Source organism: Pinus tabuliformis, chromosome 8 (genome assembly GCF_031772625.1).
Source record: "Pinus tabuliformis cultivar Carrire ecotype Pingquan chromosome 8, CPIR1, whole genome shotgun sequence".
NCBI classification, from domain to species: domain Eukaryota; kingdom Viridiplantae; phylum Streptophyta; class Pinopsida; order Pinales; family Pinaceae; genus Pinus; species Pinus tabuliformis.
In genome coordinates, this window is record NC_142294.1 from 1330897274 (window position 1) to 1330925184 (window position 27911).

Consider the following 27911-nt stretch of genomic DNA (forward strand, 5'->3'; position numbering starts at 1 on the left):
TGTCGTTGGCCTCTGTGTTCGGGAAAGGGATTTCATTGGCTATTTGTTAGATAATAGCAATAGTAATCAGATTGAAAGTAATTCCAGCATCCAATCTAGCATCCCCAATCATAGTTGGAAAATAAGAAACAAAGAAGAAGAATTCTTAAGCTGGCTTCGAGGCAGCAATCTCCACTATCTCTTCTTCGATGGAGCTTCTAAATCCCAACCCAGGAACAGCATGTGCAAGCGGAGTCATCCAGTGGTAGCACTATAGCCACTTATGAATGGGGATTGGGTTCCTTATCCAACAACAGGGCAGAAGCTCTTGCCCTCTATCAAGGACTAAATCAACTCCAAAAATTTGGAATTAGCAAAGCGATGATTTTTGGAGACTCAGCCACTATCATCAGTCTCATGGTTTGCAATTGAAAGGCATCCAATATCTTCCTTCAGCAAATGATTAACAGGTGTCAAGCACTAACCCGTCAAAATATGGAACTTCGATTTTTCCATGTGCTCTATTCTCTCAACAAAGAAGCTGACATTCGTGCCAATAGAGCTTGTTGCAAACCCAAAGGCAATCTTCTCTGCAATAATATAGAATCCCATCATCATCTCCTGTAATCTTTTCCCTCATCATGATCTGTGGCAATTCATCTGACCCTGTCCTCCGCAGCATCTTCATGGGATTCTCTAACAGACATCTGCATCTCTCTTCCTCCGTCAAATCTTTGATTGAGATCTTCTCTCCTCCCAACAGTCCCGTCGCCCCTTCCGCTCCGCCCCGTTTGACTCGATTCCCTCACTCTCGTCTCTGATCTGCGCTCTGTCCTCATCCCTTCTCCACGGCACCTTCCTCTTTTCTCCCTTTCTTTGACTCAGAAGGGTTATCCCCTCAGTTCTTCTGCTCACCAGGGCGATCTCTTTTCTAGTCCTTCTTCATCTTTATCTTCATCGACAAGACAGGACTCCTTAAACATTCTAGGTCTTTCTCAACCCAAGCAGAGCACTAAGACAGCACCCAGCATCCACGATATGGCAAGAACTGAAGATTGTCTGCATTGCGCTGATCTACAGGCGGAACTGGAACAAATCCGCGCGCATCAAGGACTTCTGGACACAAAAATAGATTCCCATGTCAGACTGACCAGTGAGAAATATGAAGCAGATATCAGTCTTTTTTCACAGAGTCTCCTCGCTCCAAGAACAGTTTAATGATCTGGCCAATAAATCCAGTCAGGTCCAGGAATCAATCGAAATCCTGAAGTACATGATGGAGAAAAGGAATGCACCCAACACCAGTTCTTCAAGTCTCAGGAATGCTGAAGTCGACAGCAAACCAGAAGATTCAACAGCATGCCAGATCAGCCATATTAGCATAGATTAAAGATGTGTTGCAGATATTGCTTACTTCTGTCTCAGTTTGTTAGAATTCATACTTACTCTTGTTTCCCAAGAGTCAAAAATGACAAAAGAAAAGGGGAATTTTGTCTTCCCAATCATCTCCTAGCTTCGCCTTCGGGCTTAAAACTTTGCATCGCAGGAGCTTAGTCTCCCAATCTTTTTTTGGAATATAAATAACAACTGATTATGTGTCAACAAAAAAAAAAAAAAAAAATTGACTTGTTTAAATATTAAATAAATTTATTTAAAAATTAGTTGTTATAAAATATTCTAACGAAATATTAAAGTCTAAAATCTATTTTCGAAGAAAGTATTTTATCTTAATGTTATAATAACTAATAAGAAAGGTTCATTAAATTAAAATAACAAGTGAGGAAAAGGGGTCCCTTATTAATATTGAATATAAAAAGGTTATATACAAATTATAAATAAAATAACACTTAAAAATAACCTAGAAATAAAAATAACCAGGGAAAAGAGAGGAATCAAGAGGTGAGAGTCGGAATCCAACTCTTACTTAATTTCCAACCGTCATCCCTATTAAGATTTTTGGCATGCCTTTCAATCTCAATGGCTTCCCTAAGTTTCCTATGGTGGAAGTGATCCACCCTGGCAATGACTTTGGCTTCTTCAATGCAAACATGGTGATTTGTTTTCTCTGCATGCTCAGCTAGGGCTAAAGAGCGGGACCGACTGTGCCTAATATCTGCAGCATGCTCATGGATTCTTTGTTTGATCGACCTGCCTGTCTCCCCAATATAGGGAATACCACAGAAGCAGGGAATAAGATAGACGCCCTTTGTATTCTTAGGGTCACTAGCGTCTTTAATTGATCCCATAGATTTTTTAATGGCATTGAGAGCCCTGAATGAGGAAGTGACATTAATCTTCCTTAGGATATGGGCAATCCTATCTGTGGTTCCTTGGATATACGGGAGGTGAAACTTAGAGGCAGGATCAACGCAAGCAAGTTTAACTTTGGGCGCTTTACCTGCTTTGTGAAAGGCCTTGAGGCTTTGAGACATGCTATACCCATTCTTTCTAAAGACCTCAAGAAGATGAGATTTCTCTTGATCGAGGTGGCTATCATCAGAGATTCTTAGAGCACGGGTAGCATGTTATATACCTAGGGGGGATAATATGGAGTACCAAGGGAGGTACCCAAGGTAATAATGTAATAATGGGATGGGCCATAGTAATAAATAAGGTGGTTAACCCATGTCATGTAAGGGACCACAAGTAGTTAATAATAATGTAATGGGCCCATGGTATTAGTTGATGGTATGAGGGAACCATGGTAATGATGCATGGTATTGTATGTATTAGGCCTATATAGAGGCTAGAGACTCCACATGGATGAATATGAAGAGAAGTATTCTTGTATGAACAGGCATATGGCTTGTGGAGTGTTCTCCTTCCTTAAGGAGTGAATGTATGGTGTTGCCCTACCTTAAGGGTTTTGATCAATAAAGAAGCATTTCTATCCATTTTGATCTTGTTATTCTTGGGTTATTTTCTATTCTTATATATCTTTGGGTCAGATCTACAACAATTGGTATCAGAGCTCTTTCTTGGGCAAACCGTGGAGAATTTTTTTTCCATTTTTGCAGGGTTTCTAGGGCAGCGAGTTTGCAGATCAGATCTAGACGTCTTGGTACAAGATCTGCAAAATCTAATTGCAGATCTGGATTCTTTGGGAAAAAATACCCAATTTCAAAAAAAAAATTAGTTGAATCGGAGTCCGGATAAAGGAGATATTGCTGATTTAAAAATCAGAAGGGTTGCAGACAATTTTCAAGGCAGCGAGTTTGCGGCGCAGATCTAGAAGCCCTGGTGCAAGATCTGCAAAATCTAATTGTAGATCTGTATTCTTTGGGAAAAAACACCCGATTTCAAAAAAAAAATCGGTCGAATCGGAGTCCGGATGAGGGAGATATCGCTGATTTAAAATCAGCTCTTTTTGCAGACATTTTGGGTGACAGCGGGAAAGTAGCAGAGTAGATCTGGAATTCTAGTGCCTAGATCAAGATTTTTATCACATGGGCAAATGCAGAATGATTGTTCCATTTCTAAAAACAGGTTATAATAGGGATTCTGAGCAATATTGACGGATTTGTGGCCATTTCAAATTTTCGTCGAGTTTTTTCAAAACTCTCTTCATGGCTTCTAGCAAGGTTCTATATTTTACAGGAAAAGATGATGGTCCTACTATTGAAGAATTCATACAAAGATACAAGTCCACACAGGGGACATATTGGAAGCTTCCAATGGTGCTTAAATTGAAAGATGAGGCTATACAATGGTATTATTCTCTTGACTACCAGCGGATGATCAAACTTCCAGATGCAGAATTTGAAAAAGTCTTTTTGGACAAATGGTCTCGGGCTAGAAAAAAGGAGAATGAGACACATAAGGGGTTAATTGCTATGGGTGTCTCCTTATTGCAGGTTCATGGATTGATTCAGAAGGAGAAAATCGTTGTGACTATAAATCCTAGTTGCAAGCAAAATCTTATAAGTGTTAATTTGGCAAAAAGATTGCAAGTTCCAGAAAAACTCATTGAAACTGCACAAGTTGATAATGAGGATGTTCAAGTGTACAAGGATTTGAAGATTTCTATGGATAAATATGTGTTGCATGGTGATTTTTATGCTTCAGATATGGATAACATGGATGTTGTTTTGGGATACCCTTGGATGGAATCAGTGGGTACCATAAATATTAATGTGCAGAAGAAATTCCTGAAGCTCTGGTATAAAAAAAAGAAAATTACATTACAGAATATTTCCATTAATAAGCAGGTAGAGTCCAAGGAGGCTGAAGCAGAAGATGTTCCAGAATCGGATGATGAGCTAGTAATGATAGATAATCAAACACAAACAGAGGCTGAAGTAGAAAAGGCTACAGGTGCTGATACATCAGAGGACGGCTCAGTGGTTGAAGTCATATTGGACAAGAAGACACGACAACAAGCACCACAGCAGGGTGAATTAAAGAAAAAGACACCTTGGGTTAAAACTTCAACATATCATCACCCACATCACCCAGCGAGACAACCATCAAGATGGAAACCAAGTCGTCACATGACGGATCGCGAGGAGAGAAGATCCACCCACTGCACATCAACACAGAACAGCTACCACGATCAACTTCCATCTCAAGCGAGCGAGGCACCAGCGAGATCGAGGGTTCACCTTTCTCTTGGATGGCTAGATGCACGTGCATGGTATCAATGGACTACTCTTTTGAGTAGATCTTATTATTTGTGTTCTTCCCATGTTTCGGGGACGAAACATGCTTAGGGGGGTGGAATGTTATATACCTAGGGGGGATAATATGGGGTACCAAGGGAGGTACCCAAGGTAATAATGTAATAATGGGATGGGCCATAGTAATAAATAAGGTGGTTAACCCATGTCATGTAAGGGACCACAAGTAGTTAATAATAATGTAATGGGCCCATGGTATTAGTTGATGGTATGAGGGAACCATGGTAATGATGCATGGTATTGTATGTATTAGGCCTATATAGAGGCTAGAGACTCCACATGGATGAATATGAAGAGAAGTATTCTTGTATGAACAGGCATATGGCTTGTGGAGTGTTCTCCTTCCTTAAGGAGTGAATGTATGGTGTTGCCCTACCTTAAGGGTTTTGATCAATAAAGAAGCATTTCTATCCATTTTGATCTTGTTATTCTTGGGTTATTTTCTATTCTTATATATCTTTGGGTCAGATCTACAACATAGCAAAAGTGCTTAGAACCCTAAATTTTTGATCCAGAAAGTGATGAGCGTTGGCATGGAGATTTTGTTCCGTGTGAGTTTTATTTCGAAACACCTAGTGACAGACAGAACCATCATATTATAAACCAGCTCACAAAAAGATAGAAAAGATAGATCAACGCCTTAGAAATAAGTCTCTTCGAGGGGGCAACCTCCTTTACATTACACAAATGAACAATTCTTAGATGATTCAAATGACAAAACCTCCTTTTTGTATATAAGAGTCTAAGGGGTCACAATATAACCAAAGCCGACCTAACAATAATAATATAAAGGCACAATAATAACAATATGGGGACAATAGGGGCACAACAATAACAATAATGGATACAACGACAATAGTAATGGGGGAATCACTAGTATTATAGGGACCTAACATGCCCCTCTCCTTCAAAAAAGTGTTGCCCTCAACGCTTGAGTAGTTCTGGATGCTTCTGTATAAAATTCTCATCCTCCCATGTGGAACCTTCAACGGGTAAGTTCTTCCACTTTATGAGATACTCTGAAATTGACCGATTTTGTAGGTGTCGAGTTCTTGTTTCTTTGACTGCTTCAGGTTTCAATATGATTTTTCCTTCCTCATCAAGTTCTGGCAATATTGTTTGAACTGGAAGCTTGTCACCTATAACCTTCTTTAAGCATGAAAAATGGAAAACTGGGTGCACTCGGGACGCTGCAAGAAGCTCCAATTTGTATGTCATAGTACCTATATTTTGCAACACCTTGTACGGACCATAATACTTTGGTGATAATTTATTATCCTTCTTAGCTTGCTTGAGGGACATTTATTTATATGGTTGTAGCTGTAGCAATACCCAATCACCTACATCAAAACTTCTTTCCCTGCGATGTTGATTTGCCTGCTGTTTCATTCTATTCTGCACCAACGTCTGGTTATCCTTTAAGAGTTGGAGGTCTTGTTGTTGATGCTTGATGTGATCTTCCACTGCTTGAACCTTAGAATTTTCTCTTAAATATGATGTGATGGATGGTGGATGATATCCATAAAGTGCCATAAATGGGGTCATTTTTGTTGCAGTATGGAAAGAAGCGCTATACCACCATTCAGCCAGAGGCAACCATTTGACCCATTGTGTCTGTTTATCAGATACAAAGCAACGAAGATATCCTTCCAAACATTTGTTTACTATCTTAGTTTGCCCATCAAATTGAGGATGATAAGATGAGCTATGAGCTAACTGAGTAGCAAGACAAGAAAATAATTCTATCCAAAAAATTTCCAGTGAAAATGGGATCTCTGTCGCTTACAATAATTTTTGGCTTTCCATGTAGCTTTTGAAATGTTTCCATAAATGCAGTAGAAATTGTACTCCCTTTAAATGGATGAGATAATGCACAAAAGTGTGCATACTTGGTAAGTTTGTCAACTACCACCATGATAACACTCTTTCCTTCGAACTTAGGTAAACCTATGATAAAATCCATTAATACCTCCTCCCAACGTTGGCTTGGAATGGATAAAAGTTGTAATAGTCCTGGGGTCTTAATTGTTTCAACTTTATTTTGTTGGCAAACCAAACATTCCGCCACAAACTTTTGAATATTTGATTTAAGGCCATCCCAAAAAAAAAATCCTTCTTAAACCTGTGGTAGGTTTTTAGAAATCCTGAGTGCCCTCCTAAGGGAGAGATGTGCAATTCCCTAAGAATCTTTTGTTTGAGTTGTGAATTCTTACATAGATATAACCGATCCTTGTACCATAACGAATCATTTTTCCAGCTAAATGTATCAGATGTACTAGGATCTTGTTGTATCTTTTGAATGAGTGCCCACACTTCCTCATCATTCTTCCATTCATCCCTTGCTTCGTTTATCCAATCTGGTTGGATAATAGAAATGGCGCAAAGAAATACTTCCACATCCTCATCTTTTCTTGAGAGTGCATCTGCCACAATATTTTGCTTCCCTTTTTTGTAGATAATTTCAAAGTCATAGCCCAACATATTTGTGACCCATTTTTGTTGCTCTTATGAATATAATCTTTGTTCTAAAAAGTATTTAAGACTATCATGATCTGTTTTTACCTTGAAATGTGTCTTCCCATTAGGTAGGTTCGCCATTTCTTAAGTGCATGTAGTATTTCCAACATTTCCTTCTCATAAATAGCTTTGTGTAAATACTTTCCTTTAATTGGATGGCTTTCCAAAGCAATGGGTCTTTCTTCTTGCATTAAAACAGCACCAATTCCATTTCCTGAGGCATCACATTCCACAATAAACATTTTTGTGAAGTCTGGTGTAGCTAAGACTGGTTCTTGGCACATTGCCTCTTTAAGATGTTCAAAGGCCTTCATTGCTTTTGGAATCCATGAAAATGCATCTTTCTTCAATAATGTTGTTAGAGTTGTTGTTATTCTCACATAGTTCTTAACAAATTTGCGATAATACCCCATCAACCTGAGAAATCTCCGTGGATGCTTTATGGATGTGGGAATTTTCCATATTCCTTAATGGTTTTAATTTTGCTAGGGTCTACCTTAACACCTTCATGAGATACAATATGACCTAGATATTCCACCTCTTGTACTCCAAGGAAACATTTGGAGATTTTTGTATATAATTGTTTCTCCTCCAATAGTTTGAGCACCATATCATCAAAAAATACTAACACAAATTTTCTAAGGAAAGGTTTGAAAATGGAATTCATCAAACCTTGAAATCTAGAAGGTGCATTAGTAAGGCGAAAAGGCATGACCAAAAATTCATAATGACCCTCATGAGTTCTAAATGTTGTTTTTGGAATGTCTTCAGTCTTCATTCTGAATTGATGATATCCTAAACGACAATCCAACTTGGTGAAGTAAATTGATCCATGCAATTCATCCAATAATTCATCAATGATGGGAATGGGAAATTTATCTTTAATAGTGAGCTTGTTGAGCTCCTTATAATCTGGACACATGCGCCATGATCCATCCTTTTTGTGAACCAATACTACTGGAGCAAAGAAAGAACTTTGACTAGGTTGAATTATACCAGCCTCTAGCATTTCTGCAACCATACATTCAATTTCACTCTTTTGGACATAGGGATATCCGTAAGCCCTGATGTTTGGAGGAACACTTCCTGGAATCAAATTAATAGCATGATCATGATCACGAATAGGTGGGAGGCCTTTGGGAGTCTCAAATACCTTGGAATGATTGTCCAAGACTTTTTGGAGATCTGGAAAAATGGATGATTTCGATGTGGGAGCCTCTAATGAACATAATTGTGCAATTATGCCTCGTTGTTCTTTCTTTAGAAGCTTTGTCATTCCGTTAGAGCTGATTATCTTTCCCGGTTTCCCTGCGATACCCCTTAATTCAATTTCCTTTCCTTCTGAAGAGAATTTCATGAAAAGTTCTTGAAAATTAAAAGCTATTGTAACCATTGGACTCCAAGTACAACATCAGCACCACCCATTGGAATGGAAAGCATTGGGCTATTCAATACATATTCTCCCATGGATAGCTTGATATTATGGCACTTTCCTGAGCAATTTATGGTTCCTCCACTTGCAACCATCACTCGACACTTTGGTGCTCGATATAGGAAGCAATTCAATTCTTTGGCTATCTTACAATGAACAAAATTATGGGTACTTCCCGAATCAATCAGCACTATTACCTTTTTCTTCTTGATATGCCCTTTTGTCTTGATAGTTTGAGAAGTGGTAATTCCATCCAATGCATTACAAGATATGGTCGGATTCATTTCTTCTTTTTCTAGGGTTTGTTTCTGGTGTATATCCTTTTCTTTTGACGTTTCTTGTTCCTTTCTTTTTCCTCTTCACAATCTATGTAAAATGATTTCTTCTCGGCACACTTATGACCTTTAGTGTATTTGCTATCACAACTGTAACAAAGCCCTTTTGCTCTTTTTTCTTCCAATTGTTGTGGTGTCAACCTTATAGGTTGTGGATGGCTAGGGGCAGCAACACTTCCATCTTTATGATTGTGAGTGGTAGACTTCCTTGTTGCATTAATTTTGCTTTCCATTTTTTTTGCCAACCTGAATGCCTTCTCCAATGAATCTGGTTCCCAAAGGCGAACCTCATGTTGGATGTTATCTTTTAAAGTCCTATGAACACATCAATCCTATGCTCCTCTGGAATATCTTTTACCCTTATATTCAATTTTTGTAAGTCCTCAATGTGCTCCATCATTGAACCCTTTTGTTTGAGATTTATCAATTGGCTAAAAAAAGTGTTGCTTTTTGTATCCTCATAATGTGCTATCATTTCATCTGTAAATATAGCCCAAGTGACAATTTGTTTACAAGAGCAAAGCAATCGATACCATACAAACTGATTTGGTTCCAAATATAAAGTTGCAATGGTATCTTTTGTGTTTTGCACATTATAGAAATCGAAAAATTGTTCCATCTGTAGTATCCATGTTCTGGGATCCTTGCCATCAAACTTCCTCATATTGATCTTTGGAACATGGTGGTTCTTCAATCCAACATTAGAGTCTATGAAATCATGATTAACATTTATTTTAGACTTTTGTTCTCATCATAAGTTTCCTTTACTACATTTTCGCCATTAGTAAGCATTTCTTATAGAAACTTTGTCTTATCTGTCTTCAAATCTTCTATGTGTTTCTTTAAATCATCCATCATAGCTTCCATGCCATCCATATTAGCTTCCACGCCATCCATCTTAGCTTCCACGTCATTCATCTTAGCTTCTACGTCTTTCTTTAAACCATCCATCTTAGCTTCCACGTCATTCATCTTTAGCTTCTACGTCTTTCTTTAAACCATCCATCTTAGCTTCTATTACTTTTTGTGTGAGTGAAATTTGTTGCACTTGGTCTCGTAATTTTGATCTATCATGTTACATTTCTTCCTCTTCTTCATGAGTCATGCTAGAGCTCTCAGGTTGCTTACTAGGTGTTTCCATTTTCTTTCTTCGGGGCATCAATTACCAACAATAATGCTTCACTATGCCCTTTGAATTCCTTCAAATATTCAAACCAAGCTTATGCAAAAATTTAGAAAAAACTACACACATTTTTTCACTTTGTAGAAGCTCAATATTGAATCTGATGTATCTCTGTAATTTTGGATCTCCAAGGTCTGAAATTTCTTCCTGCGGTAACCCTCTAAGTAATCTTTCTAACCCCACAAGTCTGATCAAGATTGGATTCTCCAATGAAGAGTTATGCCAAATATCCCACAATGACCTGAGTATAGACTGGTTCAGTAGAGCGAACTTGTACGACGTGTCACGGGTCACTGTTTCAACCTTAGGTTCTGAAAATGATACCCAAAAAACTACAGTCCGTCCTCTTTTTGTAACTTCTTACGAAACTTCAATCTGATGCTCAGAGCGAAAGTTATGACGATTTTCCCAAGGTCACCTGTTTGGAATGTAATTCGGGGCTTTGCAAAAACCCTAACTTCCTCAGATTATAGCTCCGAAAATATAGCGAGTCGAGATCTGAAATTCGGGGGCAAGGTTCAGTAAGATTTCGTCTCAAATGGTTTTTTTTAGCTTCTAAAACGTCGCCGAAAAAAAGTTATAGCGAAAATTTCACATAGACCTGTTTGGAGCAGGGAAACCCTAGAATCCAAACCTCTGATACCTAATGTTACAAAACCAGCTCACAAAAAGATAGAAAAGATAGATCAACGCCTTAGAAATAAGCCTCTTCGAAGGGTCAACTTCCTTTACATTACACAAATGAACAATTCTTAGATGTTTCAAATGACAAAACCTCCTTTCTATATATAGGAGTCTAAGGGGTCACAATATAACCAAAGCCGACCTAACAATAATAATATAAAGACACAATAATAACAATATGGAGACAATAGGGGCACAATAATAACAATAAGGGATATAACGACAATAGTAATGGGGGAATCACTAGTATTATAGGGACCTAACACATCATCCAACCTGGAAAGGTGAATGTCAAGGAAGGGAAGGCACCCATTCTCTTCAACCTGCATCGTGAACTTGATGGAGTCCGATTGGGAATTAAGGTGATTAATTATGATAATGTGATTAATCTGAAAGACATCTATCTACAACTTCCTCTTCCTAAGGTCTCTCTTGGTCACGTCATCCAACTGACCACGCCCTTGGGCTACTCTCTGCGTCGTGGGTGCTCTAGTGTCACTTCCCTTCTGAGGGTAGGGAGTGCGTGGAGGAAATGGAGCTCGAGCCTTGGGGATGGCCCCCTACAAATCCCAAGTGCAAGATACTGCCTCCAAAAGAGTAGATGGTTTGCAAGACCTCACCATTCCCCGCAATGGCTCTGTCAACCCCTCTACAAATGTGTACACTCTCCTCGCATCTAACAAATCAGGCACCATGACTGAGACCCTCAAAAACTTTGAGATATAATGCTTCGGATGCCCTATCTGTCGAAGTTGGGTTAACCCCCTAAAGTGAGACTCTGGATCCGTCCGATCAAAGCACTCCACTACTCTCCATGTGAAGTCCTCATAGGAGGTCAAGATCGCATGCCCCAGAGTGGACAAACCATGAAACCACCAATCGTGTGTCTCCCCCTCCAGGTGCAATGTGGCCATCTTGATGGTCTCTACCTCTGTCATCTAATTTAGCTGGAAGTATGTGTTCAACTTCTCTACCCAAGCATGTGTTGTGCACTTGGAAGTGCCATCATATGTAGGGAAATGTATTTTCCCAATAGAACGATGTAGCTCATAGTTTTGCATTCTCATTCTGCTTGAGCTTGCAAAAGTTTCTGAAAGTTAGAGCCTCTTTGAAGTCTGCCCCTATGGATTGCCACTCTCGGAAATGCTCCCCCATCAACGATGGATCCTCACCTCCACCAATCTCTCCCTGTGCCAAAGGTATAAAAGAGGGTAAAGTAGCTCGAGTTGGCTCACTCGAGGATGGCCACTATGCGGTGGGTGAAAGGTGATCGAACTGTTGAGAGGCCCCTGAAGTCTCTCCAACTACGAACTCCCAGTGAGTGCTTCGCTCCTGGTTCTGCATTTTGATCTCGTCCAGCATCTCCTTCTACCCCTTCACCAAATCACTCAAAGCCTTCAAGAGGCTATCAAAGGCCATCTCTTCCCTGCTCTTGGGCTCACCCATATATTCTGCTACTACAGTCTTTCCCACGATCCTCTGTGTCTAGATTAATCTCCAACTCCCTTTCCCTGCTTCGGTACCTCTGTCTTCTGTAAGTTGTATTCTGTCTTCTGTAAGCCGTATTCTGTCTTCTATAAGCCATATTCTGTCGGTCCTCCTCACTCATAGAAAAGTTTCCCCACGGTTGAGCCAGAATCTAAGCTTTGATACCACTGTAATGTTCCAAACATAAACAAATAGTGATATACAAAAGAAAATACGACTCATACACAGAAAAATTAACCAATCAGCAAATACTAAGTACACATGAAAAATGAGAACCAACTGAGCCATTTTAGTAATGGAATGGAGCAAGTACAATAGTGTGGGAAATGCACCTAGCCTTGCCTCAAGTGCAAGCTTGACAAAACCCAAGTGTCAAACAGTAATCTCAATGTTGGAAAGTAACTGCTCCTCTAATGCTTTGCGCTGTCTCGTAGTAACTACAACTATTGGCTGGCAAGGCACTACTAGAAACCCCGCCTTTGGTGCAAAATCATGAAACTTCAGCCACAAGCTCCTTGGCCAAAACCCACAAAAACCCAAAAAGGGTTTGGCCTGAATCCAACCCCCCAGATTCGACCTCCTCTATGGCCAACACCCTCCAAACAGCTCCAAAAATATGGCGTGCAAGGAATGGCCACAAAGTCCTCCTCCAAGCTCTAAAAGGGAAGCAAATGTTGATTTTGGGTAGCATTGGAGGAGCTCTAGCTCCAAAAAATTGTGGAGGCGCTAGAATACATAAAATCTCCAAGACCCAAAAACCATTTGGTGAAATTCTACCCGGTTTGTAAGTTATTAAAATAATTAATATTTTTAATGGGGTTCCTAAGTCTAAACTTAGGAAAATAAAAATATTAATGGGTATTAATAAAAATATGGGTGAGAAGCTTCTAAGAGACGAGGATCAAGTCTGTTTTAATCTTAGCCGTTGATTAGGGACTTAATCTCAATCATTGATTCATCAACAAGAAAAGTATAAGAGGAGGCTTGAGGGTTAGTTGGAGATACACCAAGTAATCAAATCAGTTCGATTTTTCTAGGGCGTGGTTTGCTGAGAAAATCGAACATGTGATATGAGTTGTAGTGGGAGGGGCAAAAGCAAAGATTTGGATCGGAAAGGAGTTCCAAGCCAAAGAGTACATGGCAGAGAGGCAACAGTAGCATTAGAGAGGTAGCGCAGAGGCCTACGCAGCCCAGGAAGGGGCTCACGCAGTGCTGACGCAAGCCAGGAGGGTCTCTTGCAGTGGCAGTGTAAAGTATTTGTCAGAAGTCCGAGATTTTGCCTGAGAAGCAAGGTTCTGAGTCGGGAGGGCTGAACAATAGTCTTCCTCCAGCAAATCGACCCAACAGAAGGGGTGACGTAATCTCCTAGAGGCAAGACGTTGGCCCAAGCAGTGACTACGCTAGGATTTCACAGTGTTTGTCGGAGTCAAGCACTCAATGGATCAGTTGTGACTTGGAGAACAAGGTAAACCCTTGTATGTATTTCTTTCTGTCGTGATTTCTCTGAAAGGTTAGCCAATGTGAGAGGCAACTTGTTGTCCTCAGATTCTACTTGCTTAATAATACACACCCTCTATCTGTTGCACCAGTTTTCCCACATTGGGTTTTTTCGGGGAAGTGTTGTCCAAAAATAACGGTGTCCCTTGTATGTTTGTCTCATCTATTATTTCAGTTTATGATCTGTATGTCAATGTAGTCTGCAGTAGTGTTTACATCATTGTTTATCTAATTAAATAACTTGTTGAATGAAACAAGAAGTAGGAGATGTTAAACCAGTAGCTGCAATAGGATTTCTATTTGTAAAGATTCATGAATTTTCACATGGTAATTGCAGATCATAGGATACTGAAGCCATCAGCCGGGAGATCCAGCGAATCTGCTGCAGAGACGCAGTTGTCCCAAGTGACAGCGTTGTTGCAGAGCCAAGGAACACAGAGGAAGGGTGACATAGTGCAGAAAAGGTGACGCAAAGACTCACGTAGTGCCTGCGTCAGCTTTCTAAGCCAGGAGGAGACGCAGTGACCGAGAGGAGCTCACGCAGTGACTGCATCAGCTCTCTGGGCCAACGGAGAGCCTGAGAGGCTCAGATCAGTCAGTTGTCGGGGCGGAAGGAACAGTGCAGATTCGATCTGTGGTGCTGGTGGGACGTTGTTGTTGTTTTTGCATAACAGCGTCTGTGGAGACGAAGTCGAGGTAGAGGGAGTCACTTCCTCAACGGTTTTCTTGCCAAAGAAGTCTAGGTCTGGGTTGCTGAGCAGCAGCAAAGGAGGATTGGAGAAGGGGTGATTCGACATTATTTTGCAGAAGGATTTCTGTGAAGGAAATCAAGACTCAGAGGGAGTCTAGAAGGAACTTGTTCCTTAGAAGATTTCTAGTGCCAAAGAAATCCAGAACTGAGTCTTGCTAGGGCAATTGCGAGAGAGGGAGAAGAGAACTTGTTCTCTACTTGTTTGAGTAGAGATGGCAGTTAATGGACTGAGGGATCAGGAGAGATTGGATGGAGCATCCAACTTTGTCATCTAGAAGGCCAGGATCCTGGCAATCTTGGACAAGAATCACATCAAGGATTATGCCTTGAAAGTGGTGGTTGTACCAGTCGATGTTGATCCTCTCAAGAAATACGAGGAGGCTCAAGCAAAGGCGAAGTGCATGATCTTGGACAGGGTCAAGGATCATGTGGTCCCACATATTGCTGAAAAGGAAACAACAAGGGAGATGTGGGAGGCCTTGACCACCTTGTATGAGGGAACTTCCGTCCAACGGAAGATGTTGCTTGAGAACCAACTAAGACAGTATCAAATGCAGAAGGGAGAAGAAATCGATCCCTTCCTTCTCAGGTTGCAAAGGATTCAAAACCAGCTCACTTCCGTGGGGTCTACATCAGATCCTAAGTTCATGGTCAAGACTCCCATGAATGCAGTCACTGAAGACTGGGAGACCTTTTTCCAGATCATCTTGGGCAGGGCTTCTCTCCCCAGCTGGGAGTAGATGTGCGCAGCTCTTCGACGGGAAGAAATCAGGCGGTTAACCAAGGGAGGAAATACCGACAAAGGAGTCGGAGTCAAGAAGGAGGAAGAGGAGGATGCAGCTCTCGCATCAGCGGGACAGCCATGGCAGCAGAAGAGGAAAAAGAAAGACATAACCAAAGTTAGATGCTTCAGATGTGGGGAACTAGGAAATTTCGCCACTCAGTGCCCTAAGACGAAGGGCAAGGAAGAGAAGTCTGACTCAAAGGTTGCTCCAGGGAAAGCTAACAAGGAGGACAATGACGAGGATTGCGCCATGAGTGCTCATGCACCTCTGGAGAAGAGGTGGGGCGACATAGAGTAGTAGTCGGGAGAACTACACTAGGGCAAGATCCCTGAGGTGACCAAACTCTTGGATCACATACGGCTACGGGAACCCTTAACGACAGTAGTATAATGACGGGAGTCAGCTGATGCGAGGGACGATGGAGTGATAGTGGCAGAGCTAGAGTGCCAAAGTCTAAAGCAGCGCAGTAGAATGTTGAGCAATGTGGGAGGCACAAAGCAGATACAACAGCAGTGCAGTAGCATCAAAGGGTCAGCCAGATTAGCAGCAAAGGTAGCTTCAGCATCACAGGGTATCCAGACTAACCAGTATGTCAAACTTTGGGAAGCTTTTTAGTTGCTTACTTCTTAGCAACTAAGTTGCAGTGCAACAATTAGCAGTGGCAGTGCTATGGGCAGCATGATGCAGCATATTGAGAGGGAGTTGCAGTACAGATGTAGTAGTGACAGTGGCAGTGTCATGGGCAACAGTACAGGATGCAGCAGTGCAGTGGATGAAGGGCAGCAGGCCAAGCATCAGCAGCACAGAGGACCGATGCCATGGATCAGTGTGATGCTTCTATTGGGAAGTATTGCTAGAGCACATTCCTCGCTAAGAGGGAGTGTTGATTTTGGGTAGCATCGAATGTGCTCTAGCTCCGAAATTTTGTGGAGGGGCTAGAATACATGAGATCTCCAAGACCCAGAAATCGTTTGGTGAAATTCCACCCGATTTGTAAGTTATTAAAATAGTTAATATTTTTAATGGGGTTCCTAAGTCTAAACTTAGGAAAATAAAAATATTAATGGGTATTAATAAAAATATGGGTAAGAAGCTTCTAAGAGACGAGGATCAAGTCTATTTTAATCTTAGTCATTGATTAGGGAATTAATCTCGACTATTGATTCATCAACGGGAAAAGTATAAGAGAAGGCTTGAGGGTCAGTTGGAGATACACCAAGTGATCAAATCAGTTCGATTTTTCAAGGGCGTGGTTTGCTGAGAAAATCGAACCTGTGATCTGAGTTGAAGTGAGAGGGGCAAAAGCAGATATTTGGATCGGAAAGGAGTTTAGAAAGGCAGCAGTAGCATCAGAGAGGCAGCACAAAGGCCTACGCAGCCCAGGAAGGGGCTCACGTAGTGTTGACGCAGGCCAGGAGGGTCTCTTGCAGTGGCAGTGCAAAGTATTCATTAGAAGTCCAATATTTTGCCAGAGAAGCGAGGTTCTGAACCAAGAGGGCTGAACAACAGTCTTCCTCCAGCAAATTGATCCAACAGAAGGGGTGGCGCAATCTCCTAGAGTCAAGACACTGGCCCAAGCAGTGACGTGCATTGGGATTTCACATTGTTTGTCAGAGTCAAGCACTAAGTGAATTAGTAGTGACTTGGAGAACGAGGTAAACCCTTGTATGTATTTTTGTTGTCGTGATTTCTCTTAAAGGTTTGCCAATGTGAGAGGCAACCTGTTTTACTCAGATTTTACTTGCTTAATATACAAACCCTCTATATGTTGCACCGGTTTTCCCGCATTGGGTTTTTCTGGGGACGCGTTGTCCAAAATAACAGTGTCCCTTGTGTGTTTGTCTCATCTATTGTTTTAGTTTATGATCTCTATGTCACTGTAGTCTGCAGTAGTGTTTACATCATTGTTTATCTAATTAAATAACTTGTTGAATGAAATAACAAGTAGGAAATGTAGGCTTTCTGTTTGTAAAGATTCAGAAAGTTTCACAACAAACACCATTCTAAATATCTCCTCTAGGCTCTAACCTCCACGACAAAGCTCAACCTCCAAGACTGATACTCTACCCACCAAGTCAGCTCCCAATATTGCCTCTACGCTAGCCCAGGTAGTGCGAAAGTCACACTGCCCAGCAAGAAGCTCAATCAGCTCCCAAACTCTCCCAAATGTTGACAATCCTCCTCCTCTCCGGAAAATCTCACATCCAAACTCCACTGCTAAGCATCACCAACAAGCTTGACCTCCTCTCCACTATGTCCTCCAGAAATACACACCATCTGGAAGTGAATGCTACTGCTGGAAATCACAATGTGATCCTACTCCTGAAGAAATGAAGAAAACCTTCCTATGGTGGCACTCAAAGTGCCCCGAAGAAAGGATGAGCTCTCCGCCTGAAGAACTCGTGCTAAATAGCCAGTGACTCGACTAAGCAACTCGAGCAACCAAAGAGAAATCGGTATACTCCAATGATGAATGAGATGAAGAGAGTTTCCTTCCTTATATAGATTTCGTGGAGAACTTTTCCCTCCATTTCGTCCTCCATCGTGGGCCCTCACTTAACCATCATCATGCAAAAGTTAACCCCCTCCATGCAAATCGAACTAGGGAGTGTGTAATTCCCTAGTGAGGGTGGCCCCCATGTGTAACTTAACTACAAAACAAACAACTTCTCCCAAGTCTAATCTCCTAATAAAATTGAATGGGGTCTAGTATATGTTGCTAGGTTCTCCTATTGTGCATTCTTGGAAATCCCTGCTCCATAAAGTTTGGATTTTAAAATGATCGTCAAAATTGTTAATGGAATGTCGTTGTGCAGCAGCTCTCCCGAACACAGAATTCCCTCTTCCTAATGTTAAATAATGTTCACGTACTATATGCGTTCTATAATGCTCTATAATGTTTATTGCTTTTTATATTTTTAAATTTCCTTAATTTATCATATTTAATATGTTTACATTTCCAACCTTACAATTTGTCCATAACTTTTATATAATATTGTATTGTATAGGTATGGTATACAATGGGTTTCTAAAAAATTTTAATTTAATTATCAATAATTATTAAGTGGATGGTAGGGAATTAACTCGGTGGAATATTTTTTCAGTAATATTTAAGTGAATAGTAAAGATTTAACTCGGTGGAATATTTTCAGTAATATTTAAGTAAATAGTAAAGATTTAACCTCTATGAAATATTTTAGAATATTTTCATAAATATTCGCAAATTAAAGGTTGAAATTTATTTCCAAAATAATCGCGTCTTTTTTGCTCTTTTGATCAATTAAAAAATATATATGATATGAATAAGTACAGTATGAAATAAGCTATGGTTTTTTGGGCATGTGGTATTTATAGACCATGGTATTGTCCCATAATATTTTAACAAACCTATTTATAGATTTAAATTTTCCATGATAAATAGTAGCAAGTCTCCATAGCTAAGAATCTATTAGATGTTGTTTTTAATATATATATATATATGTGTGTGTGTGTGTGTGTGTGTGTGTGTGTGTGTAAATTTTTATTTTAATTATGTCCATAAGTGTGTCTAATATGGAATAAGACTCCCAAAAATTAATTTAATTATCAATAATTATTAGGTGGATAGTAGGGATTTAACATGCACTAAATATTTTAGAATATTTTTTGTAGTATTCACAAATCAACAATTGAGATTTATCTCAAAAGCACTTATGCCCTTTTTGCAAAGTTTGAGATTTATCTCAAAAATACTTAAAATAATTAATTTTTGCTCTTTTAATTAAATTGGTTAATTGAAAAAATGTCATTTGCACATGTATTATGAACACTAGGTTATGGTTTTTTGGGCATGTGGTATTTGTGACCTATAGTGATCACCCATAGTATTATAACAAAACCATGATAAAGTGGGGATGAATATCCTTGAATAAAAATTTTATTACATTTTTTTAAATGTATATATATGCTTAATTTATATATTCATTTTTTTATAATTAATAATAAAAAAAAAAAATTATAATTTAATTAATTTTTATGATTTTTTAAATTTTGGTAACTTGAGATATATATGAGATAGGTGTTTTGATGCCTAGCATTCTTCACCGGCCATTTAATTTATATAGTTGTGCTAGTAGTTATGCTCATAGGGATGTCTAAATGGGAAAGAGGATACCAAACTTTAGAGTTTTTTTAATTACAAATATTAGGTGTATGTTCAATATTTTTAATAAAAAGGAATATTCTTTGCCGTTTTAGTGAAAGGTTGTGATTAAACTTATCAAGTTACTTATCTTTTATAAATGGGATTTGTGATTATTTGCATTATTAAAAAGATTTGTAGCCAGATAGATAGTTGACTTCTAATCCTAAAATTTGAATTCTTATCAACCATGTTGCTCATCTTTCTTACTTGCATTGATATCCCAAGCCTAATGGCATTCTTCAGGGATTTAACTTACATGGCTCGCCTACTGAAATAATGAATTACAATATATTTACTATTTTGATTTACATTATACACTACTGGACCTTATATTATATTTATATATATATAATTTCATGGCTTATATTGATATTTTTATAATATATTAATTTTTTTCTTCATTTTTTTCATATATTAATATATATTATCGCATTTCCAACCTACTTCATAGGTGAAACTTCTATCTGTACCAGATACTTTGTATCCCTACTCCCAATGCTCCCATTTTCTCGAAACTCATGCAACATAAGATAAAGATTACCTTAGCATATCTTTGATGGTATGCAGAAGATGATTTATATTGCTTTTTCTTATGATGATTGATAGATATGAGAAGATATATTAATTGAAGTGGCATGTTTGTTTTTCAACTAGTGCTGTGTTGCGGCAAATGTTTATGTGATGTGTGAATGACATCACAATCAGTAGATATACAAGTCCCTAGAATGGTAATTGAGCCTGAAATGCAATGACGACCTGGATAGTCATGGTGGATTCATGCTACACATTGATAGCTTGATTTTGATATCTAAACCATTATGACATAAGAGCAATATATGTATGAGATATATGCATTGGGTGTCAAGGACACCATGGTTGCTTGCCTTAGACAATAAAGGAGTAAGAATTCCGCTGTCCCTAATCGGTTAAAGATTCCATGTCATTGTGCTGGAGTAACGGTTTCCTTGGCACCAAAAGAGGCATCCTGTGCTTGACATCAGATGGATAAGAATGAAGTGAGCTATTCTCATGTGTTGAGAGAGGAAAAAGTACATGTTGTAACCTATGGAATTGGGTATTCAGGATACCATAGGAAATTTGTCCTCTACAGAAACAATGCATAAGTTAATTGTTGCATTCTCTTGGTGCTTGAGTAGGGCTGCATAGCATGCTAACCTATATGAATAATTACATACGTCTACCAAAACAAGCATTTAAGAAAACTAGACCCATTACTTGATTCATTCGTTGTATGCTCTATTTACAAGGGAGGGGATCATTCACCAATGTGTATTTAAATTTTCAACCAATACAAACGAACTGGAGGCAAACAGATAATCTATTCTTAAAATAATATATAAATAACTAGTGTCAAGTACTACAGTAACCACAACACATCAAGTACTCCAATCTACATATCATCGCGTAAGTAAATCTTCACAAATTTTCAGAGCATTCTAGACAGATCAATGCTGACAAATAAACATTTTCAGACATTATATGTTAAATAAAGAAATAAATTATATTTATCTCCATGAATGACCAAAGTAGGTCAAAGGAACTAGAAAGTATGTCATGAAATAACACCAATAAGGGAGTGCCCAGAGCATCCCCAAACCCTAGGTACTGTAGTAGAGACAAAAATCTATAAGGGAAGCCAAGAGACACAAATCTATAATGGAAGCCAACAAAGTCATGTCAAAATCCTATCCAATGTCTGTAACAAAGGTGTTAGAATTTCAATCAATTATTGTGAGAGCACCAATTCTACACCTGATAATGTCCTTTGGAGAGTGACTTGGTCTGAGAGGGCCCAGTTGTGAAAACCTGTAATGGTGTCAGGAACTTGCAGTGACCTTCCTAGCATCCAAGGCCAACTAAGTCTCTTGGGAAAGAAAGAAAACCGGTGATGTACAAATACCCATGAAGTCTGAGCTGGGTATGAAGAATGGTAGTTACCCTTCTACAATGAAGGAGGCAAACATTAAGCCCAGGTGGCCACATGGTCAACCATGCAAGAAAGCTCCGCCTCAGATATGCCATTATCTCAATCTGTAACTGCAGTATTTGCCAGGCACTTGATGACTGCAGTGGCTGATATAGTCTAGACTCTAGAAAATGAGGTGATCAATCTCAAAGACCTAAGGGCCCCTACAAGATCCACCATTTAAAAGTAACAGCTCCCAAAATATGTAAGACCAAGCATCTTCTGCATAGGAGATTAAACAGATATATACAGAAGGTTGCAAATTGAAGAAACCCAAGAAAAGATGCCAATTTCATGATTCCAAGCTCACAAACATCATGTTTGATCATGTTAACTTTGGAAAGTATAAATAATAATATGTGTTGTGCATTGTGTAACTTACTACTGATTCAATTAAAGGCCTAATCCTATAAACCAAGTATGAAACTAGAAGAAGTGTATATATCTGACATGACGAAAATATCTAAACTGGAGATTATTGGGAACAATAGGAACCATGTTTTTGCACAAATATGATGAACATGTACCAAAACAATAGAACAACCTTGGCTGATGTGGCTGTTTCTGATGAAATCCTCTCCACTTCACGGAAAATAAGTCTAGATATCTCAGCATGTTTGCTTGGTCTGTGATGGCCTCCACCCTCATAGCAGGGAATTTGACCTGTGTTAATCCACTGATGATAATGACATGTCAGAGAATAAAATATTTCAAGCTAATGCACCATCAACAACATTTTAAGAAGAAACAACTTTCTATTTTCTTCCTCTCTACTTTTTATAGTATTTCCTACTGAAAATTCCAGTATGCACATAAGTAAATAAACTATTTTAAGAAGAAACAACTTTCTATTTTCTTCCTCTCTACTTTTTATAGAATTTCCTACTGAAAATTCCAGTATGCACATAAGTAAATAAAGTAGTGAATAATCTTGAACTTGAAAACCAAAAAGGTATTTTAAAAGATGGAAGCACCTTCAGGTAAATTGCAGTATTAACAAGTGCCTCTAAGCGATTAGTTTTTCCCATTTCACTCATCAAAAGTTCTCGCACAACTTCTAGCTGCAACAAGAAAAACAACCACAGTAAAATATGCTATGAAGGAATAAGTAGAGAGGTAGTATCTGTTTCTCCTAAAAAAGAAATACAATAACATTTCAAACTGTCAATCTTGTAGAACCATGTAGGCTGTAACGCAAAAGCTTATCACATTTTATGCAAGAAAAAAAATTCAGGACAAAAATCAAGGATCGAGAGAGGAAATGATGATACTTTCAAAAATAATGCAATTGCTACATAGAAATCCAAAATGAATGGCTGATAATCAATAATGATCACTGTAATCATGGAAAATAAATGGTTAAAAAATATGGATAGACAGTTTTCCTTTCTAAACTCTGAATTAAATAATGGCCCCTATGTTACTGTAGAATTAAAACATAAGAGAGCCAAGAGACATCGAATCCATTTTAAACAGCAAAGGATAAGTAAAAATGTTATATGATTCAGAGCCTCGGACTAACATAGCCAAGGAAAATGCCCCATGGTTTTTCCTCGACAACAATTAGATAGCTTAACTTGATGATCATTACAACTGTTGGAAATGTTTGGCATAGAGAATAGGATCTATGACTATGTTGGTCATTGCATTGACCATGTCACCATGTTACCCACCAAAAGTGGATGAACCCATAGGAGAAATTTTCTCCCATCATCTCTTCCAGCCAGCCAGCCCCAGCCGGCAGCCACTACTGGCAGATGACAACGTGACATTCATATCTCCACCAGCTGCATCAGTCATATGTTTCCTCACCCATTTGACAAGAAAATGTTGGAAGGTAGGATTCCAATCAAAAATCACTTTCTTCATTTTGCAATCGGATGCTTATGCTTGTTTGTATTTGGGCCTTTGACATAGATTATTGGGTAACCTGGAAGGAAGAGGGGTTTTGACTATGATCTTGTTCCCTCACCTTAAATGGGGGGGTAATCTTTCATCCTAGTCCAATGGGACCTCCTCTAATGCCCGAATGGGTATAGGAGGGGCACTACTTGGGAAACCTCGATTGAAATAGCGCAGTCCCACCTCTCCCTATTCTTACAACTTTCCATCTTACATCATAAACCCTATATTCCACCTCCCTTCTTCGGGTTCAACTAACCATTGGTTCTCTAGGATTTGGTATCATACATCCTCATACCTGGGTAGGGCCCAAAACTTTGCCCTGGGAGGTTGATGCAGCTAAAAGAACAAGAAAAAGCATATGATGGCCACAAGCAAAAACAAAAGAAGATCAAAATGCAAAAGATAGTCGAGACATACACATTAGCACGTGTGCAATAGCCTAGCATGAGCTCTACCTCGCTCATTATTGTTAATTTGGGGTAGCATCGGATGTGCTCTAGGCCACAAATTTTGCAGGGAGGCTTGGGCACATGCAATCCAAAGAACCCAAAAACCGTTTTGGGAAATTCCACCCAAAAACGATTTTATTAAAATAATTAATATTTTTAATGGAGTTCCTAAGTCTAAACTTGAGAAAATTAAAATATTAATGGGTATTAATCTAATTGTGGATGTAACTTCTAGAAAAAGACAGAGATCAAGTCAAAACAATTTGAGCCTTTGATTAGGAGTTAATCTAGGTCTTTGGTTGTCGAACAAGAAGATATAAGAAGGGGCTTGAGGGTCATTTGGAAAACACACCAAGAGAGATCAAGAAATCGATTTTCTGAAGTGAGAAGTTCTCAGGAGGAAAATTCGATTGAGGAGATTTCTTGCAGTTGAGGGGCAGGGATAGCATCCGGAGAGAGAGTGATTTTCTCAGACGAAGAATCATCAACAGAAAGAGGCCGAGAGTAATCCAACAGTGGCAGCGCTGAGCCAAAGCGGCTAACACAAAGCCACATAGAGGCAGCATAGAAGCCAATGAGGAGTCTGAAATTTGCAAAGGGAATTCGAGTTTCAGAAACTAGGAGCCGGAGTGTGAGATGTGGGATGCCTTAGCCACGTTATATCAGGGATCTTCCGAGCAATGGAAGATGTACTTGGAGCAGAAGCTGAGATCTGCTCAAATGCAGAAGGGAGAGCGTGTGGATCCATTCCTCACGAAGTTGAAGGAAACCCGTGATGAGTTGTTTGTTGTGGGGCATACACCTCAGGATTCAGAGTTAGTTAAACTGGCCCTCAATTCTATCTCAGATGAGTGGCAAGTCTTTGTCCAGAGTATCTTGGGCAGAGCAACATTGCCGAATTGGGATGAGATGTGGGCAGCTCTAAAACAAGAGGAGCTGAGGAGAGACCTGGTCAAGGTCAAACTTGACGGAAACAGCAGTAGCAGTGGATCGAAGCCCAAGGAGGAGGAGGAAAATGCTGCCCTTGCATCGAAGGGGCAACCGAGGCAACAGAGACGAAAGAAGGACGTCTCCCAAGGAGGAGGAGGACAATGCTGCCCTTGCATCGAAGGGGCAACCGAGGCAACAGAGACGAAAGAAGGATGTCTCCAAGGTGAAGTGTTTCAGATGTGGCAAGATGGGTCACTATGCATCCCAGTGTCCTTTGAAGAAAAAGGATAAGGAAGAGTTTCAGATGTGGCGAGATGGGCCACGATCCTAAGCTTGCAGCCATGAAGATCGAAGAGGAAGAGTGCCATGATAGCCGAGATACCTCCAGGAGGGAGGTGGGCTGATTTGGAGTTGTAATTCGAAAGAGCTATACATGGGCAGGATCCTTGAGAAGTCCACCTTTTGGATCAATACCTTGCTACGGGAGCCCAATTTTGCAGTAGCAAAATGGACTAGTGTCGAATGGTGTTGAGGAGTGTCGGGGAGACAGTTGCAGTGGCTAGAAGTGCCATAGATTGAACAGCACAAAGCAGAGTTGGCAGCAGTGCAAATGGCACAAAGCAGAGGTCAGCAATAGCGCAGCAAATTCAGAGGGTCAGCGTAAAGACTAGCAGCAATCAGTTCCAACATTCATGTGGTATCATAATGAACACAGTTAGCTCAGTAATTTTGGATTTTTTTCAGTTGCTTCTCTCAACAACTGAGTTGCAGTACAGATGCAATGTTAGCAGTCGCAGTGTTAGCAGCATAGCAGATGCAGCATTTGAGAGGGAGTTGTAGTACAGAATATAGATGTAGCATTGGCAGTGGCAGCGTCAAAGGCAGTAGTATAGTTACAGCTACAGCGCAGTGATTGGTGGACAGCATGCCAGACATCAACAGCGCAGAGGACAATGCTTCAGAGTCAGAGCAGTATGCAGCAGCAGTATATTGCTAGAGCACATTCATCGCTAAGAGGGAGTGTTGATTTGGGGTAGCATCAGATGTGCTCTAGGCCTCAAATTTTGCAGGGAGGCTTGGGCACATGCATTCCAAAGAACCCAGAAACTGTTTTGGGAAATTCCACCCAGAAACAATTTTATTAAAATAATTAATATTTTTAATGGAGTTCCTAAGTCTAAACTTAGGAAAATTAAAATATTAATGGGTATTAATCTAATTGTGGGTGTAACTTCTAGAAAAAGACAAAGATCAAGTCAAAACGATCTGAGCCTTTGATTAGGAGTTAATCTAGGTCGTTGGTTGTCCAACAGGAAGATATAAGAAGGGGTTTGAGGGTCATTTGGAAAACACACCAAGAGAGATCAAGAAATTGATTTTCTGAAGTGAGAAGTTCTCAAGAGGAAAATTTGATTGAAGAGATTTCTTGCAGTTGAGGGGTAGGGATAACATCTAGAGAGAGAGTTATTTTCTCAACCAGAGAATCATCAATAGAGAGAGGCAGAGAGTAATCCACCAATGGCAGCGCTGAGCCAGAGGGGCTGACGAGGAGCCAGGCAGAGGCAGCGCTGAGCCAGAGGGGCTGACGCAGAGCCAGGCAGAGGCAGCGCTGAAGCCAATGAGGAGTCTGAAATTTGCAGAGGGAATTCAAGTTTTAGAAGCCGGGAGCCATGGTGTGAGACCGGGAGGCAGAAATCAAATCTCCTGGGCAACAAATCGACCAACCATAGGATTGACGTTGTCCCCAGAGAGGTTGACGTTGGGCTGACGCAGATACTAAGCAGAGGCAACCAGAAAAGTCGGGGGCAATCAGTCTGGGGCTAGATTAGACAAGATTTCCAGTGATAGTGTGAGGTAATCTCACAATTCTTTCTATCGGTATTTCTCTCTGTAACTGAATAACCCTGTGAGGCATTCAGAGATGTATTCAGAATTTGCCACTGCTTAATAATAATAAACCCTCAGAGTTGCTGCACCGATTTTCCCGCATTGGGTTTTTTCGAGGACATTTGTCCAAAAATAACGGTGTCTATTGTGTTGTATTTTCTTTCTTGCTCAGTCTCTTGTTTCTGCATAATATTTAATTAAGTGAAGGTTGCAATGTATGTATTACGATATTTGTCGTAGGAAACTGCAAGTAATTTGTTTAAAGGAATTAACAAATAGGAGTAATATCATCAGTAGCTGCAGTAGGGGTTCCTCTTGTGGAATTTTCACAATTATGGCCATCAACTGGTTCCTAAGCACATGTTGCTCTTCATATTATGAGAAGGAACTCTTGCATGTCCCAACCCCTAATGGATGAGTTGCTTCATCATTAAGAGGGTAATAATTGTTATACATCATACAAAGCAAGCTCTAACCTTTTGATCTACGAGTAGTGATACAAAGAAAAATCAAGAAGTAAAAGGCGCACAAGAGGGATGGAAAAGCAAAGGCCAAGTTGGTAGCTCATGCATCCATGATTGCTCCCTCGCCACATTTGTACACTTAGGATGAGGAGCCCATCATTGTTGGTACCTTTGACCATGGCACTTGGCCATGGATGGAGTCTTGTCCCCTCCATCCATCATTATTCACATGACAAGTTACAACTATCAATAGAAGTGTGGACCAAGGACATGCCACTTCCCCTTGGGGGATGGAAACACCGAATAGGGTGGTCTATTAACCACTCCTACCTAGGGAGGTAACACCATAGTGAGTTCAAAGCCTTAATTTTTGGAAGGGTGAGTTGCCCATTAGTTTCAAGCTTGGTCCACTTGGATGCAAAAATGATTAAATGTACCTAATGATGTAGTTGTTAGCAATGGATATAATGTGTAATAGTCAGATGGTTCCACAGCCATGGCTTGGCCAACTTAACCAGGTCCCAAGTCTTCCAAAGGAGCATATTGACACCCACAGGTGAGGTGTTGAAAGCCATGGGAGTCCAAATAGCACCAGAGCATCATACATACCCATGGGCACTTCCAACACCCATAGCATTCCAACACTTTGCCTTGATGACTTTTATGGGATGATGCACCTGGACCCAACATGCCCCTAGCCAGCTTAGCACTATTAGAGGGATGGCAGTTGATCTAGGGCCCAGAGGAGGATGGTCTCATGCTTTGAGACATGGGAGGGC

General features: G+C 39.9%; 1 protein-coding gene across 1 annotated transcript in view; it reads right to left on the reverse strand.

The window, feature by feature from the left end:
- Positions 1-27911, reverse strand: part of LOC149240377 (phosphoglucan, water dikinase, chloroplastic-like) — a 246842-nt gene that overhangs the window by 203293 nt on the left and 15638 nt on the right. Inside the window, exons 3-4 of the mRNA XM_089373687.1 lie at positions 22472-22558; positions 22042-22173 (exon numbers count right to left, since the gene is read on the reverse strand). Of these exons, the coding sequence (XP_089229813.1) occupies positions 22042-22173; positions 22472-22558 (219 nt within the window). The remainder of the gene's footprint in view (positions 1-22041; positions 22174-22471; positions 22559-27911) is intronic.